The sequence below is a fragment of the Rhinichthys klamathensis genome, unplaced genomic scaffold (assembly GCF_029890125.1).
Source record: "Rhinichthys klamathensis goyatoka isolate OS25496 unplaced genomic scaffold, OSU_Roscu_1.1 h1tg000100l_1, whole genome shotgun sequence".
Classification (NCBI taxonomy): domain Eukaryota; kingdom Metazoa; phylum Chordata; class Actinopteri; order Cypriniformes; family Leuciscidae; genus Rhinichthys; species Rhinichthys klamathensis.
The window spans coordinates 52,097-69,197 of NW_026606639.1; the positions used below are offsets into that span (position 1 = coordinate 52,097).

At 38.2% G+C, this 17,101-nt stretch overlaps 1 protein-coding gene across 1 annotated transcript in view; it reads right to left on the reverse strand.

The window, feature by feature from the left end:
- Nucleotides 1–385: 385 nt before the first annotated feature.
- macrod2 (mono-ADP ribosylhydrolase 2) overlaps nucleotides 386–17,101 on the reverse strand; it is a 614,652-nt gene continuing 597,936 nt past the window's right edge. Inside the window, exons 17-19 of the mRNA XM_056252970.1 lie at nucleotides 4,002–4,049; nucleotides 3,114–3,188; nucleotides 386–1,857 (exon numbers count right to left, since the gene is read on the reverse strand). Of these exons, the coding sequence (XP_056108945.1) occupies nucleotides 1,826–1,857; nucleotides 3,114–3,188; nucleotides 4,002–4,049 (155 nt within the window). The 3' untranslated portion in view covers nucleotides 386–1,825. The remainder of the gene's footprint in view (nucleotides 1,858–3,113; nucleotides 3,189–4,001; nucleotides 4,050–17,101) is intronic.

A 17,101-nucleotide genomic window follows, 5' to 3' on the forward strand; every position in this document is an offset into this window, starting at 1 on the left:
AGGTTTTCGGGGACATTAAACATCATCAGTCGAACAATCTCTCACTAGTCTGCTTTCACATCCTCATTGTGTTTATGATCACGCTCTTGCAAACTATTAAAACTCGAACTTTCAGGGAAAATGTTTTTTAAAGACTGAAAGAGTTGCTAGAAGTTTAGTGATGGTGATGTTGAAGTCATGCGACAGTGGTGTAGCTTTTGACTTCTGACGATTGTCTTTATGCTTCAAAATTCGTAAAAGTTATGTTCAATTGTGATGATTATTAATTATTACGCTTATGATTTTTACATGTTTTGTTCGTCACAGAACCTATTTTCTGCAGTAATCCAAAAGCCACTGGAAAAATCCTATTGTGTTTTTGTCAAAAGAACACACAGACATCATGCCCAGGGAAACAACTTTATAACTTTATTCATAGTTGTTTTATAGCAAAGCAAACATCAAAGGATGAAGGCATAAGTTCATCTGATATACAGTATGGCACCACTTAAAGGAGTAAATCAACCTTTTGAATACACTTTTTAATCATTATCAACCAAAACAAATCATATGCAAGAAAACCAAACAACCAAATAAAAACCCAAACAAAAAGACAGAAAAACATGTTTTATTTGTTTAAAAGAAATGCATCACTCATCATCTTAATTAGCATTTAATTCATTCAAAGCCACACACTTATACTATTTGCTTTATTTTATTTTTTTGTTGCCATCACCAGTTTGTGATTATGTACTACCTATCTCATGAAATAAGGCAGATTTTTGAAAATGCAGAGACAATCTGGTAAAAATATTGAGAGCTTGCAAATGATATCTGTTTATGCATGTGACAGGGAGGGAGACCGATAGAGAGAGAGGGACTGTAAATAAAACATTTCAAACAATGCTGGCATGCATCTAGATACACTTGAGGGAATAGATTTGTTAGCGCACTCATCAAAAACGACCACGTCAGTCTGACACAACTGAGGTTTTCCTTTTTTAACAGGCAATCGCAGTAGACAGAGCAGCTTTGAAGATGAAACGTGATCAATGCTCGTTTGAGAGATTAAAGGGAGGCTCTGCGAGCGTCGTGTCGTTTCAACGCCTCTGTTATATAGCGTGCAGTAGGGAGGAATGTCACCACTCCATCGGAGATTACAATCAAGCGATGTTCTCCTCGTTTGACCTGACTTGGTTCTGAAGCTCAAACACGAAGCTAAAGCCTCTTTAAAGTGACATCATCGGTATATACACACACTCACTCGTGCGCAAACGGCACATTTACAGCCATTTTAGTGTTTTTCACCTAAAAGAAATCTTAATCGATGGACACCGAATCATATTTGGTCTGAATCTTACATTACTGTGCTCTGCAGGAAGGAAAATTCAGCCTTGGCTTTGCACTTCATCTACTGTATAGTATTGCAAATCAGCTTGTAACTAAAAGTGTAAGGGTGATTTTGGGATGTGTTTTGACCAATCTACCTAATTTAAACCAGTTCAAATCCAGCACCAGGATGCCATATTTAAAAACAACAACAACTATTGATCAAGCAGCATGTCAAGTGAGGTATAGCAGCCCTCCTCTAGCTCCACAATCCCTGCACTCTCTCTGATTCAAACTCTCATTTGTTCCTTTTTATATAGCTATATATTTGATTTATTATCAGTATGAAGAAGTGGAAAGGAAATACAGGTAGAATAGAAGAGAAGATGGTGAATGAAGTGGGGGTCAACTCTTTTCCCCGTGCTTGTGGGCGACTCCCTGGCGTGGGACAAAATTGGTGTGATGTTTGCCTTCACACAGTTTGCCGGCACTCGTTCCAATGAGGCTGATTGTCGTCTCATTCCTGTGCGCTCTCATCGCCTTGGCCGTCTTGGAGAAAGCAAACATATAAGCAGAATAAAGAATTACATGCTAGCAAACAAACAATTAATCTCGACTAATGCACAACACTGACAGAATTGTTTCAACGTGAAACAAACCTTGAGCCTATTTACTTTTTTCTTTGTCAAACCACCCACTTCCAACCACACACACTTTTATATGTATACTACGACTCAAACACACAGCACATGTAGAGTAGCATTTACTGTGAATTGAAAATGAACACAGTGCTGTGCTTTGGCTTTACTCTGAAACATGCAGCGCATCAGACTATATATTGATATGATTGCAGCGGCCGTTGTGATTTGAGCCATATCACATTCTTACAACCATGCACTGGCATAAAAAAGTTACTGGGCAACAGGTTAGTAACACCGTTCCAATGGCAATTTTTACTTGTTTTGAGTCCTGGCTAACAGACTAAGGGTGTCCTGCGGCGCCGTCAGAAGCAATGCGTGCATGAACTAAATGTTTTAGAAAATATAACATTTAGCAGTTTATTAAGTAATTGTTTGAGGACTTTTCGCGATTTTTCAATCATCATAACCCCCAACTACATTTTTTTTTCAGATCTACGCAATTCACTTGGGTCACACTTTTTAGGTCGGTAAATCACATCCCTGCTTCATGCAAACTTGCTCTAATTTCAAGTCTGTTTTGACTTCAATTTCATGTTGGCATCAATATTACAATACAATAATCAAGTACTATACAATAATACAGTCAATCAATACCTCCATTTGTATAGATACCCACAACAAGATACTGTACTAAATATTTTCCTCTCAAACGCAAAGGGAATGAATATAAATGGCATGCTGGGAGTTTGTATGTGCGGCCCTAAGAGGGAAGCTGACCCCAGGGTTCCCGAAATGACAGCACAGCAAAACTCTTATCACACATGATTTATCAGCTTTCTCGCACTGCGTCATCTCTGCGCTCCGATCACACACGCTTTGTGTTTGATTTATTAATGTCCGTGAGGTGGGCATGCAGGTAATTCATCAAACTCAATTTAAGGAGGCATGCCAACACGTTTACTCTGAAAAATCAGGGTCACTCCGCAGTTCCAGATCAGCAGAGAGAAAGTGAATGAGAGAGAAAGGAAGTGAAGGAAATGTGGATAAAGCATAACGGGGCAGAAAAAGTTGCGAGCTTTTAGTTGAATGATGAGGACAATGAAAGAGACTGGGACATTTACATGAGTATGTTTCTCACAGCTTCTATTGATTTTGTGCTTTTACCTTGGGAATTTGGTCTGCTCTCTGTTGGAGTTGAGTCGGGCTCTTGGGAGCTCTTGTCCTGGGCTTTCACATCAACTAGAGGAGAGACAGAGAAAACAAGGGAACGAGAGGGAACAAGGCAGAGAGAAGGGGAATGAATGACTCGAGATCAGAGAATTAAAAGTTAGACGCCACTGGGTGACATCTCATTGGCTACTGTGCTTCTCCTAGCTGAAGTAAATGCAACGGATGCTAAAGGCTATGCCTGAGGCAACAGAGGCTTCAACAGAGCTCAGGGTGACGAGATACACCTGTGCATGCTTCTTCTGAAAATACATTAAAAAACTTCTCCTTTCCTCTGTATAAATAAAAAAGCAAGATTTACGACCGTTCCCTCTAGTTTTCCCTGTTATCTCATGTGCCTCTTAACTGTCACAGAAATAAAAAGAGGCAAAAAAGTCCATTCAAACATTTCAAATAAAAAAATGCATCCACTCATGCTCTTCTTTCTTCTGAATGAATAATAAACCATGCATTTGAATTGGAATCGTGACCTAGTGGTTAACGCACGTGCTCAGAAATGACTGGGTGACATCTCTGATCCTGGTTCCAGTATTTTCTCTATCGAACTTTCATATAAATAAAGTAACTAAAAGTCCATAAAAATGAATTTACATCTGAAAATGCACAAACACACAGCTCTGCTTTCATCTGTACGAAATATAAAATAACAAACCATGTATTTAAATTGGAGTCAAACTGAGCTGTGGTGCTCATACAGGCGAGGTGAGTTTGAATCTGGCATGCAAGTATTTCGATCCCATTCCCTCCTCTTTGACATGCTTTGTCATGACATGCCCTCTCAAAGTGACTAAAATGCCAAAAAATATTCTTCATTTTTGTTTTTACCTTTAGTGCTGCTGGTGTTGTTCTCCTTGGCTGCTGTTGTGACAGGATCTAAATAAACAAAAGTCACAAAACAATGTGTTAAGTTCTCTGTGGCTTTCATTTCTTTTGGTTTTTACAATTATACTGGCTCCATATGCTGGATTCCTCAGTATCCTCTTTAGGAAGAACAGCAACTGCATTCTTTTACCCCCCCAAAACATGATTATATATATATATATCACCCCAAGAGTAGTGTGTTTAGACAGTCACTTCAATAAGAGATTATAGCTATTGGTTCTTTGGTATGAGACCACTGCATAATATTTAAACATGAAAAATATGGTCCAAAAGCCTCTCGCCTTCAAGAGGAACAAAACAAACGCAGACGAAAGGGGAAGCATAGAAAATTAATTAGAAACTGCCTTGAGTCTATATCAGCGTGAGCCTTATTCTCAAACTAATTCAAACTCCCTCTATAACTTTCTCTCTTCTATCTCTCTGCCTAAATACCAAAGCAAACCACAGCATGAAATGATCTCCTTCCTGCGGCACATCCACGGATGATGCAAGCACACAAAACTCAGTGCTGCAGAATGTCTCGGCACTCGAACAATAGCGTTTGTCTGCAGAACAACAATATTTACCTTCATGAGAATCTCACAAACATCTTCTGAACACACTGGCACATCTTACACATACAATACAGAACATGGCCTCTGCTTTCACTGTGATGCTAGCTACACGCTTTCATGCTAATTTCATCACAATTCCTCGGGTTACGGTGGCAATGTTTCAACAACTACAGACGCTTCGCTCTCCCTGGTGGCCAGCCAACAAATTCTACTGATTTAACAGAGCAAAGCTACAAGTGATGGATTTTTATTTCGAACAAGGAAAAAAAAAGGTCTTTCCATTGGAGAAATGGAGCAGCAGCAGAGTGTCTGGATGAGGAAAGGTGAGGGAGAGTATGGGCAAAAACCACCGCCATGGTTTCATTTCATTCTTGTCTCGCGGCACCGTAGAGGGAGAAATTGAAACTGAGTGCGATATGATTCAAAAACGCTGTTTCCATTACCGCCCACTTCTGGAAGCAAGTCTCCTCTCTGTTCCTTGCTTTGTGTTTTTTCCATATTCCTGCACAAATGGGGAGCTGGAGTAAACAAAGAATCACACACACTTACAGAGGCAGTGCAGAAATGTACACTGCAAAAAAAAAAAAAAATGGCTTGTCATCAGCCTACTTTGGTCTTGTTTTAAGTTAAATATTAAATATATAATAAATATCTAAATATCTAAGCATTCTAAAAACAACATACTTTTACTTGAGAAAAAAACTGCATTTGTTTTATTTAAATTTTTTATTTTTTTATTATCCCATTGCTATTTCTATTTGCTTGATAAGAAATTATTATAATTAATCAAATAATACATATTTTATAAATATATATATATACACGTATGTGTGTCTCTTGTTTTAAGAATGTTTAGGAAATGACTTTTGCTGGACAGATTCTGACTTTCACATCACATCTGTAATGCTCTTAGTTATTTTGAGATGAGCACTGCATCTAAAGTGTATGGACAAGCACCAAAGTGAGAAAGTTAAGGCTGTCGCTCGAGTGAACCTGCAAGCTCAATTGAGACTTGGCTTCCTCCTGACGCTCTGTCTGTCTCTCTTTCCATGTAATAATGTCATGGCTGAGAGGGAGCCCTGCCACTTTGGGATCCTAATAAGCAGTGCTGATCAAAACACAACAAACCAGCCTTTGAAAAGAAGAAGAAGAAAAAAAAACAAGATACTGGAATTTCAATCAATGCGTGTGCTCGCTTCCAACTGCTGCCATGTACGTCAGGAGATGCTGCAGAAATCAGCCAGCTCTCTAATTTAGCTTTACAGCCGACAACAGTTTGAGTTCGGCCTTTCGGGAAGAGAGTCTGACGTGCTGTGAAACAAATAAAGTAGCCAGAGGCTGTCAAGTAGGAAAAAGTGTGCGAAATGTGACATGGAGGGTAGCCGTGCACTTACTTTCTGCAGAAATGTGAAAGAAAACAACTGAATTTAATTTCCCTACCCAGCAGCCTATAGATTGATTTCAGGTTTCTAAAGTCACAGTATCATGCCATTATGATTTAAAATCCTCACAAATAGTTATATATTTGGTGTTAAACACCCAACTCAGAAGTTTTGGCCTGAAATGACGCGTTTTGGTTATTTATACTGGTTCATTTATTTATTTATTTATTCATCCTGACAACAGTCCACCGGAGACTCTGGTAATCTCTTCTGCACAACGGTTGAGCGAGCTCAAGATAGTCGGGTGTTTGAGTGCTCTAGCTTAGATAAATTGTCATATTTTCTTTGCTTCATATGCTTCCCTTGAAATTAACTGCACTTAGGCATAATGAAAGTTTGATAATGTCTTTGTGTGTGTGGTATCTTTACAGTCAGTGCTGGGCCACTCACAAAGCATGGAAGACGAAACAAGTGAGCGAGGGAGATAGAGAAGGGGAGGGAAGTGTGTTGGGGGGGGTTGGATTGGGGGCAGATGCAAGTCATATTCATATTCAGACAAGCAGAAAATTAGATCCTCCACCAACCATTCGCTCTAGAGATCGTGAGGGGCTCGTGGGTCTATTGTTAGGCTGCATAAATTGACTGTGCCACACAAATAATGACCGGCCGTGTCAGGCCAGAATCAACATCTTTCCTCGTCCCCTTCAAAACCAACAATGAAGTTACAGACAAAGGCCAAAGCAGGAGTGTAGTAATCGTGAAGTAATCCTCAGGATATATGACTGCTTACTGAAGACTCAAATGCTGGTGCTGGTTGAAGGGGTTGACCAATGCCTTCACAAAAATGACCAATTTCAATCAGAGTTGTGTGCTATTCAGACCTTAACTGAGAGGGCCTTTTAAATTCCTGAATTTGAATTTAAGGTGACAAACAGGATACAGATTTGTAATTTAAGTTGAATTAAAATAATTAAAAATATTATATAACTGGGACAAGTGTTATTTTAAACTTGAATGGAAACGACACTAAAAATGTAGTGTTGGAAAAAATTCACTCAGAAATTGCTAGTAAATTTTCACAATTACAAAGAAATGGCAAGTATCACAGAATTAAACTTTAAACATCCATCCATCCATCCATCCATCCATCTATAGAAAAACATTAAGACGCACAACTGTTTTCAACATTGATAATAATAAGAAATGTTTCTTGAGCACCAAATCAGCATATTCGACTGATTGCTAAAGGATCATGTGACACTGAAGACTGGAGTAATGATGCTGAAAATTCAGATCAAATAAATTCAGCTTTGGTGAGCATAAGAATTCTTTCCAAAACATAAAAAAAAAACATACCAACTCCAAGCGTTTTAACGGTACTGTAAATATTTCTAAAATAATGAAGTTGTACTTGCATACGACAACAGACATGTATATGTAATGAAGAGATCACAGGCTCTGGCACCAAAGTTGGCACAACAGATGTAAAATTATTAAACTGCTAACAGAGTGAAAGCATTTTCTTCTACTCTCACAAAAAACAAAAACAGCCTTAACATTTTATTTACCTCACAGTGATAGGCTTAAAATTAGAAAATCATCCGTACATGAAATGCACCACAGTTTTATTACACCTTTACTCTCTGTTTCCGAAGACATATATGCCTGAAAAAGCAAGAATGTCTAATGAAATTCTGTCAAATGCAACTGGACTTGATTTTAGATTATTTTAGGAAGGTCAATCATCCGAGACACAGAGTTTGAGAGAGTCTTTTTCACAGTCCAGGCACCTGCAATGTGTGTATACCATCCCATTGAATGCCTGGATTGTTCAGGTTCTCAAAGCCGTTTGACTCTCACAGCAACTCAAAGCCGACCACAAACAACCAAACCAATAACCCTGGCCTAACTGGGGCACGAGCCCAATGTAATCGAACCAGTGACTCACAAAAGCACCTCGCCAGACAGTTTTCACATGTCACTCAAAAGGTTAATGGAAAAGATCTCGACTGAAAGGAGAACAAGAGAACAAGCTTACAGCCGTCCGAACAATCACACGAGGTTTGTTGAGTAAAACCACTCGATATCTCACAAGTCGAAGGCATTATCTAACTGTCCATCACAGTATGTTCACACCGTATGTTTGGTTTCCGGATTTGATATAATGAATCAAGCTCCTCTCATCTGGAAAAGATGAGCAGCGTAAGAAGTACCTGATATCTCACTTTAGGTAAAGAAGCTCAGGGTGGTCTTCAAGCTGTGCATTTATCATCTAACATGTAAAATACTGTATTCTTCACGTGAATAGCCACATTTTAGACTAAAGTACGGCTTTTGTAACGTTTTGTGCGAGTTAACGGTAGAGTTCAGCTCATTATTTAAACATACATCAATGTAATTCCAGGTCTATTCATGCGCAACAACGGCGGGCAACCTTTTCAAAGAGCCAGACCATGAGAGCTAATGAAGTGCTAAATCTGGAGAGCAAACTTCATTTTCATATGTAAATATTCAAAGGTTGTGGGGTGAGGGCAGGCATATTTTCTCTGGAACAACACTGAGGAGAGGAAGAGACAGAGAAAAGCATTCTGGGAGGCACTTGATTGTGTGTGGGGCTTTTTTTCTCTGTTGCGTCGCTGTGTGATGGTGAAGCTTCAAACAATTAGAGGCAATTAAAAGGTATTGAGTCGAAACAAACCCGGTGGGGAGGGCTTCGGTGTAAATACCACAGATCTTTCTCATGCACGTTCCTCTGTGAAAAGCCAAGTGGTTCCTCTCATCTGTATTCCAGCCTCTCAAAGCAAAGAGTGAGAAATACGAGGAAGGGTAAAGTTACAAGATGTGCTTTGACGAGCTGCCATTGTACAAAGAAGAGGTCCTCAATAGGTCTGAAAGGCTTCCAGTTCTCTCGGGCCAAGAAGGCCATGCTTGGAAAAACAAAAAAACCTTTTAAAAGATGTGAAAAGAGAACATGGGGTCGCTTGGTTTAAGGGTCACATTGAAAGCGCTGAGGAGAATTGAGCAGGGAGGTTTGTGGCAGATAAGTAAAGTACATTAAGCAGTAAAGGGAGGGGAACGGCGGCCTTTTTTAATGCATCACTTGTTGATGTAGAAACCATATGATAAAATCATCATGTAACACGAGTCTAAAGTGTGTTTTCAGAGCTGAAAGCAATAGTTCACCCACAGATTAAAATTATGTCATAATTTACTTCTTTCATCACTGGAAATGTCGTATAATGCACTGGTTGCTGATTTCCATGCAAATAAATGGGGACAAGAGATTTCAAGCTTCAACAAGGTGGTCTATTACAACTTGTCCGCTATTTTCCAAGTCGTCTGAAGCTATATCATAGTTTCGTGGGAAAACATTTTTTGATTTGTTATTCACTGATAATCTTCCCACACCAATGAGCTATATCTTTGAGTCAGTGCGCTGTAGTCTAGAACCAGATTAGTCTGATAATAAATGAATCATTCAGACTGGTTTTGTGAACCAGAACAACCAATTCACTGAATTGACTCAAATTGAACATCATCCCATAAACTGACTTAAATATCAGTCTGTTCATCACACAAAGCAATCAAATAGAGCGTGAACAAACAATATTTTTTGGGAGAGAACTATATGTTTAATAATGTGTTTAAGAAGTTAGTGCGCAAGTACAACTTTCTCTTTGTTTTACTCTTCTCTGCTTCAAATTATAAGGGAATGACTACGAGTCCAAAAGCTATGATGATTCAAAACCATAAAAATCACACACACACAAAAAAGGAAAAACAACAATAAATGAGAAGGAAGTAAGAAAAAGAGGGCATCCCCTTTGCCATGACCTTAAGCGCAACTAAACGCAGCTGTCAAAGGTAGCAGGGCTTGTTGTGAAAACGTATCGAGTGACTTAGCATAATGTGTGGACTGCTTTTGAACCTGACCCACCGCGTATTCCTGGGCATGAGGTTATATTCACCAGCAAAAGTTACAGCAGCAGAAAATAGGATGCATGAGCACCTTTAGACCTTGCTGCTGGGAAAAGATGTGAGAATATAGATAGCAAAGTTCTTCACATTCAAACACTTTAACCGTATGCAGACATATTAAATCACTCAAAGGAAACATGTTTTCAAACAGCTTCTTATGGTCACAAATACTAATCCATATTATATGTAATCCATATTTACCCCATGCACTACTGTTCAGAAGTCTTTTATGCTCACAAAGACTGCATTTGCTTTATCAAAAATACAGTAGAAACTGTAATATTGTGAAATATTACAATTTAAAGTAACCATTTTCTATTTTATTATATTTTAAAATGTAATTTATTAAATTTTCAGCATCATTACCTCCAGTCTTCAGTGTCACATGATTCTTCAGAAATCATTCTAATATGCTGATTTTGCTCAAGAAACATTTATTATTATTATCAAAGTTTAACCCTTTAAGTGTCACCCCCCTTTCTTTTTTTGAATACACGTGAAAATGCACATTTCAAACTTAAATAGTAGTAATTCAAGAATGCTTTGGAATATAGACGTAAGATTGGTCTTGTTTTAAAGAAGACATTTGGCAGATTTTTGAAATAGATTTTTGAAAGTTGTGTTTCAAATTTTAGGTTGATATCTCAAAAAATGAGCTTTCAGTAAGATTTTGTTTGGGCGCAGTACCAAACTTTTTCACTAGATGACAACCAGACTCCATTACTGGCCATATAAGGGCGCCTCCATTTCCAAATGTGTTTTGAGTGATCTGAACCATTATTTACACAATTTTCATACAATTTATGAAGTAGACATCCTATTCAGAAGTAATATGAGAAGTTTGGCAGATTTTGAGATGAATTCAACCTCTAAGAAACACATAAAAAGAACACGCATGTGCGTTATAGCTTCCTGCCACATCACAAATGGTGAATCTATAATTTTTTTCTTTATATTTAAAAAAAAATTCAGACCTTTTTTTCTAAAACAATTGAATGGATGCTATCTTTTGAACTCTTGGCATGAAACCAAACTGAGGTTTCTACCCTTCTTTCAATATTTTTAATGTTCATCACTATTTCAAAATAAAGGTCTAAACACGCCTTAGGAGTATGAAAATATTCTTGTTGCAAATTGATAAATTACGGCTCCTCTGTAATTTATTTTGAAAATCAATCACCAAATATGGAAACTAGAGATTGTAAGCTTTCAAATGATATGTAGTTTGTCAAGATTAGTTTAGGTTTAGTATAGGATATTACTGTTTTAAAAATGTAATGGATTTGGGCCCACCGGTGGGCCGGTGTTCAAATGTGATGAATAAAAAGTTCATTTATTGGAAACAGAGCAGAACAGTCTCTACTGTCACTTTTGATCAATTTAATGCATCCATGCTGAATAAAAGTATTAATTTCCTTCAACAACAACAAAAAAAACGTACATGTAAAAATATGTTTTCCTTCTCATTAACATGTAAAAAATGATGGGTTTTAATCATGGGCTTTTACTTATCCGAGTTAACACATTTGAGGTGCTTTGAGGTATATAACACAAACAAAGGTTGGGAAAACCATACCGTGAACCTCCATGGGATCCGCAGGCTCCTGACTGGTGTCTGTCTTTGTTGAGTCTATTGACACAGAGAAGAGAAACAGAGAATATTCTGAACATGATGGTCATTAAAACAGAAAAGAGGTTAGAACACCTTCCAAAGAAGCAACACTATCAGCAGAACCAGTTTTCAAAGTGACTGTCACGTAGTTTCCTGTTCCTGCCAAACTGTCAGTGGCTTTACTTCTCTCTCTATTTTCTTTTGTTTAATATGCATTAAAGCGTCTAAATTCAATGTGACTTCTTAATGGATTTTGTACACCTTTGCACAGTCTGAGAGGGAGAGAGATGTGTGAGAGGGACAAAATGAATAGGCATGAGCAAAACAAAACTGAGATTATCAAATGCAAGCTCTGCACCCTGTGCCGCAGCAACTCTTCCCTTTCGCTGTGATTTATCCTGCCTCCACATTCTTCGCTCACTCCGTCTGGAGGGCTGTGGGAGGGACGAGCTCGCTGATCAAAAGAAGATCTTCAAAGCCACAGTGTGAGAGCCATGCTCCTTCCAGCTTATTTGAGCAGGACTCCTCTTCTCCTGCATTCCCCCTGCTTTGATGCTAACAGGGTTGTGGGCCATAGGTGACTACATAATGGAGAGCGCACACAATGCATTCTGGGTGCTCTGCTGGGGCACAAATGACAGTCAGATCAGGTGTGTTTGAAGTCCAGGGTCCATCAGCAGATGGTTGTGTTGGCTGAAGAGGGTTCATGATGGTCATATTTGTGTGTGAATTCAACAGTGGCGCCTCAGCCCGAAAGCTGTTAAATGGCTCGGTTTCTATCAAGCCTGTCCTTTAACAACACGCTGAAAATATAGCAGAACCAATTTAAAACATTGTTTACACACTATTGTGCTCATTAACATATCATTTCGGAATGTCAGATTTTCAAAATAAGAACTGTTTTCATATGTTTTTGTTAACACTTCGTTCTGGTTCTCAAATCTGATGCCATGCGATATCAGTACCACCACGGAAACGTTAATAATAGATTATTAAATCTGATTATGAATATAATATTGACCATGCAAGTAATGCACTCGGTTAGTCGATATCCCTCTCATAATACTCTACATAATACAATAAGCTTCAATGAAGCGACTTCAATGTTCCTTCATTACTAGATCTAAAGTGAAGTTTTAGAATTAGTAACAGAGGCTTGGGTTTAGCTGTCAAACTGTCAACTTGAGATTTGAGTCCGTGGCGGAAGGAAGTAGTTCCGCACAAAAGAGGGAATAAAGAGGAACTTTTTTAAAAAGACACTCCGTTGTTGTTGCTTATTTATTTACTCACTTGTGCCGTCGAACTGTTGTATAAGCGCAATATCACACTCGTAGCCGCACAACAAGCCACTAAGCTATACAGCTCCAGGGAGGCTACAATAGCACGAACTAACCCAGATTATGTACAAAACACATGGCCGCTAAAGTGCATGTTGTTCTCGTCTTTGTATTATTTATTCTGCCCTGCTCCAAAGCAAAGTGCGAGGACAGTTTTGGGGCAGGATGAAGACACAGTGCAAGGATATTTGCATTTATGCAGAAAATTTGGCTAATACCAGGCTCTTTCAAAGACCGCTGTGATATACAAGCCCAGGGCAATAGCTAATTGTGCTGTGATAAGCCCTAGCCACAGACTGACAGAAGCTCTCTGAGCTTTGCCTTCACCTCCAAAATCTCCCCTGGCACACAAACAGAACAAGGGAAGTCGCATTTAAACAGCCAATTAAAAAGGCAGTTGCCTCCACCTGTCTCTCCACCATGTAAACCCTTTATGGTTGGCGGATCAGAGGAGCAGCTCAGCAGGGGCGCATCCAAAGGAGAGTCACAATGGAGAGAAGAAGTCTGACCTCGCTCAAGTGATTCTACTAGAAACAGATTACTCGAGTGGTCAATGTCTCCCATTTCACACAACAGGAAGACCACAATTGGAAGAGTAGTGCTGGGACTTTGAAACTTTAGCTGTCCATTCAACAAACTACTTATAATTTGCTACATAATAATGCTGAATTTGCAACATAAAAAATGAGCTGAAGCTAAAGACACACCACTTTCACAAGTATTTTCTATAATAACTCCAAATAATACACAATAGTTTGAAAAAATATATAAAATGTAAAATAATAATAATGTTTTTATTTGTTTCTTCTACAACTGTCACCGTCCCGTATACGGGACGCCTAACCAGTGGTGGAATGTAACGAAGTACAAATACTTTGTTACTTTACTTAAGTACATTTTTTACGTTTCTGTACTTTACTTAAGTAGAATCAATAGTGCATACTTTTTACTTTTACTTCGTTACATTTTGCAGCAATTATTATACTTTCTACTCCACTACATTTCTACAAGGTTCTGTTACATTTTCGTTAAATTTTCTGATCAGTTTTTCCCCTGCCAAAACGTCATCCTGACCGTCCGTTCATCGCACGTTTCTGTCTCACCAGTGAAGTTTGGTTGCCATAGATATATCAACCCGGTCACATTAAATGCGTCTCTATAGCACGCAGTGTGTTTATCGTGCAATTTATACGCGAAAATTAGTTTTTACATGCATAGGAAACGCATTGGTAGGTTTAGTAGTGATGTGGGGTGCGTGTGTATTATACGTTTGGTTAGGATTAGTATGGCAAGCCAAGAGGTTCAGAATTACGCCATAAATGAATCGCGTTTACAGCCAAACGCCGTCATATACGGCGTTTTAACATAATATGTGTTTATATATATATACACTCACCGGCCACTTTATTAGGTACCCCATGCTAGTAACGGGTTGGACCCCCTTTTGCCTTCAGAACTGCCTCAATTCTTCGTGGCATAGATTCAACAAGGTGCTGGAAGCATTCCTCAGGGAGTTTGGTCCATATTGACATGATGGCATCACACAGTTGCCGCAGATTTGTCGGCTGCACATCCATGATGCGAATCTCCCGTTCCACCACATCCCAAAGATGCTCTATTGGGTTGAGATCTGGTGACTGTGGAGGCCATTTTAGTACAGTGAACTCATTGTCATGTTCAAGAAACCAATTTGAAATGATTAGAGCTTTGTGACATGGTGGAAGTAGCCATCAGAGGATGGGTACATGGTGGCCATAAAGGGATGGACATGGTCAGAAACAATGCTCAGGTAGGCCGTGGCATTTAAACGATGCCCAATTGGCACTAAGGGGCCTAAAGTGTGCCAGGAAAACATCCCCCACACCATTACACCACCACCACCAGCCTGCACAGTGGTAACAAGGCATGATGGTTCCATGTTCTCATTCTGTTTACGCCAAATTCTGACTCTAACATCTGAATGTCTCAACAGAAATCGAGACTCATCAGACCAGGCAACATTTTTCCAGTCTTCAACTGTTCAATTTTGGTGAGCTCTTGCAAATTGTAGCCTCTTTTTCCTATTTGTAGTGGAGATGAGTGGTACCCGGTGGAGGCTTCTGCTGTTGTAGCCCATCCGCCTCAAGGTTGTGCGTGTTGTGGCTTCACAAATGCTTTGCTGCATACCTCGGTTGTAACGAGTGGTTATTTCAGTCACTGTTGCCCTTCTATCAGCTCGAACCAGTCTGGCCTTTCTCCTCTGACCTCTGGCATCAACAAGGCATTTCCGCCCACAGAACTGCCGCTCACTGGATGTTTTTTCTTTTTCGGACCATTCTCTGTAAACCCTAGAGATGGTTGTGCGTGAAAATCCCAGTAGATTAGCAGTTTCTGAAATACTCAGACCAGCCCTTCTGGCACCAACAATCATGCCACGTTCAAAGTCACTCAAATCACCTTTCTTCCCCATACTGTTGCTCGGTTTGAACTGCAGGAGATTGTCTTGACCATGTCTACATGCCTAAATGCACTGAGTTGCCGCCATGTGATTGGCTGCTTAGAAATTAAGTGTTAACGAGCAGTTGGACAGGTGTACCTAATAAAGTGGCCAGTGAGTGTATATATATATATATATATATATATATATATATATATATACCGTATATAGTAAGGGTATATAGTAAGCTTGATGTGTATATTGCCTAATTGCAAGCTTGTTCAGAAATGGTGACAAAAACTTAAAATATAACTGCTTTTCCATCATATTGGACATCATTATATGAGTATTAGGTTGAATGAGTTAGAATTAACTGTTTTATTAATCATTAGAATATAGACATTAAGAGAATAAATTGTTATGCAAGTACTTTTACTTTTAATACTTAAAGTACATTTAAAATCAGGTACTTTTTACTTTTTACTTAAGTAGGGTTGTCATTGTGGTACTTCTACTTTTACTAAAGTAAATATGTCTCTGGTTATTTGTACTTTTACTTAAGTACTGAGATTCAGTACTTCCTCCACCACTGCGCCTAACTTTACTATATTACTATTAAATCCTAATCTAATTATGACAAACTATATATGGTTGGAAAGGTCTAAGACTCCTAAATAAATATTTTACTGCTGTTTTTTGCTATAAATTATGTAGGAAGAGTAACCGATGAATTTTTGACAAGAGTGCACCTCAAAAAAATCTGCGTCATAACAGGAGTTCTGACCTTTGTCACAAAAAGTTGAGGCACACACCTTTAATAATTGAAACTTTGGGTTTCATGCTAAAAGTTCATAATAAAACATATAATCCAGTATTTTTCAATAAAACATTATAATATAATATATATATATATATATATATATATATATTATCCTCTAAAATATATTATCTTTTTTTATCGCCTTTTTTATTACATCACATATTTTAGTAGTTATCATAAATTAGAAAGCTTACCAACTCAGAATTCATCCTGTGAAAACCATTTTGAAATTGAACATTGCGTTACCATAGAAACGGTACTCTAAATTATTTTATCAGGCTCCTCCCCTTTTGGGCATCATTATATTTCATAGTTTATGATCAAAACACATATTGGCAGAAAGGTCTAAGTCTCAAGGTTCAAAATTTTGTGACAGAATTGATATTTGGACAGAAATGTATTAATTTGTTAAGGCAGAATGTATACAACTAAATTCAATGGAATGTATGTCACCCGGTGGCTATTTTTGGTACTACGCCTAAACAAAATCATGGGAACTTCATTTTTTTGTGATATCAACTTCAAATTTGGAACACAACTTGGTTAGATATATGGCTTTGATTTTATAGTAATTTTATAGTAAAAAATATTTTGTAAAATGTATATTTTTTATAAAATAAAAAATATATAGTACAGTATATTTGATATACTGTAAATTTAAACTTCCATAACTTTTTGATACTTTCATTTTTTGAAGTGTTTTCACTTCAGCAACAATCTGCTGAGTGTTTCCTTTAAAACAAGACCAAACTTGGGTCTATATTCCAAAGCATTCTTGAATTACAACCATTTAAGTTTGAATAGTGCATTTTAACCCCCATTCCCAAAAAGGGGGGTGACAGCGAAGGGGTTAAGCTTGAGTGTTAAACTAGCTTACACGTGAAACCTGGCATTGTGAACTGCAAATAGCATTAACTTGTACGACAAACTGCATAAATTGCTAA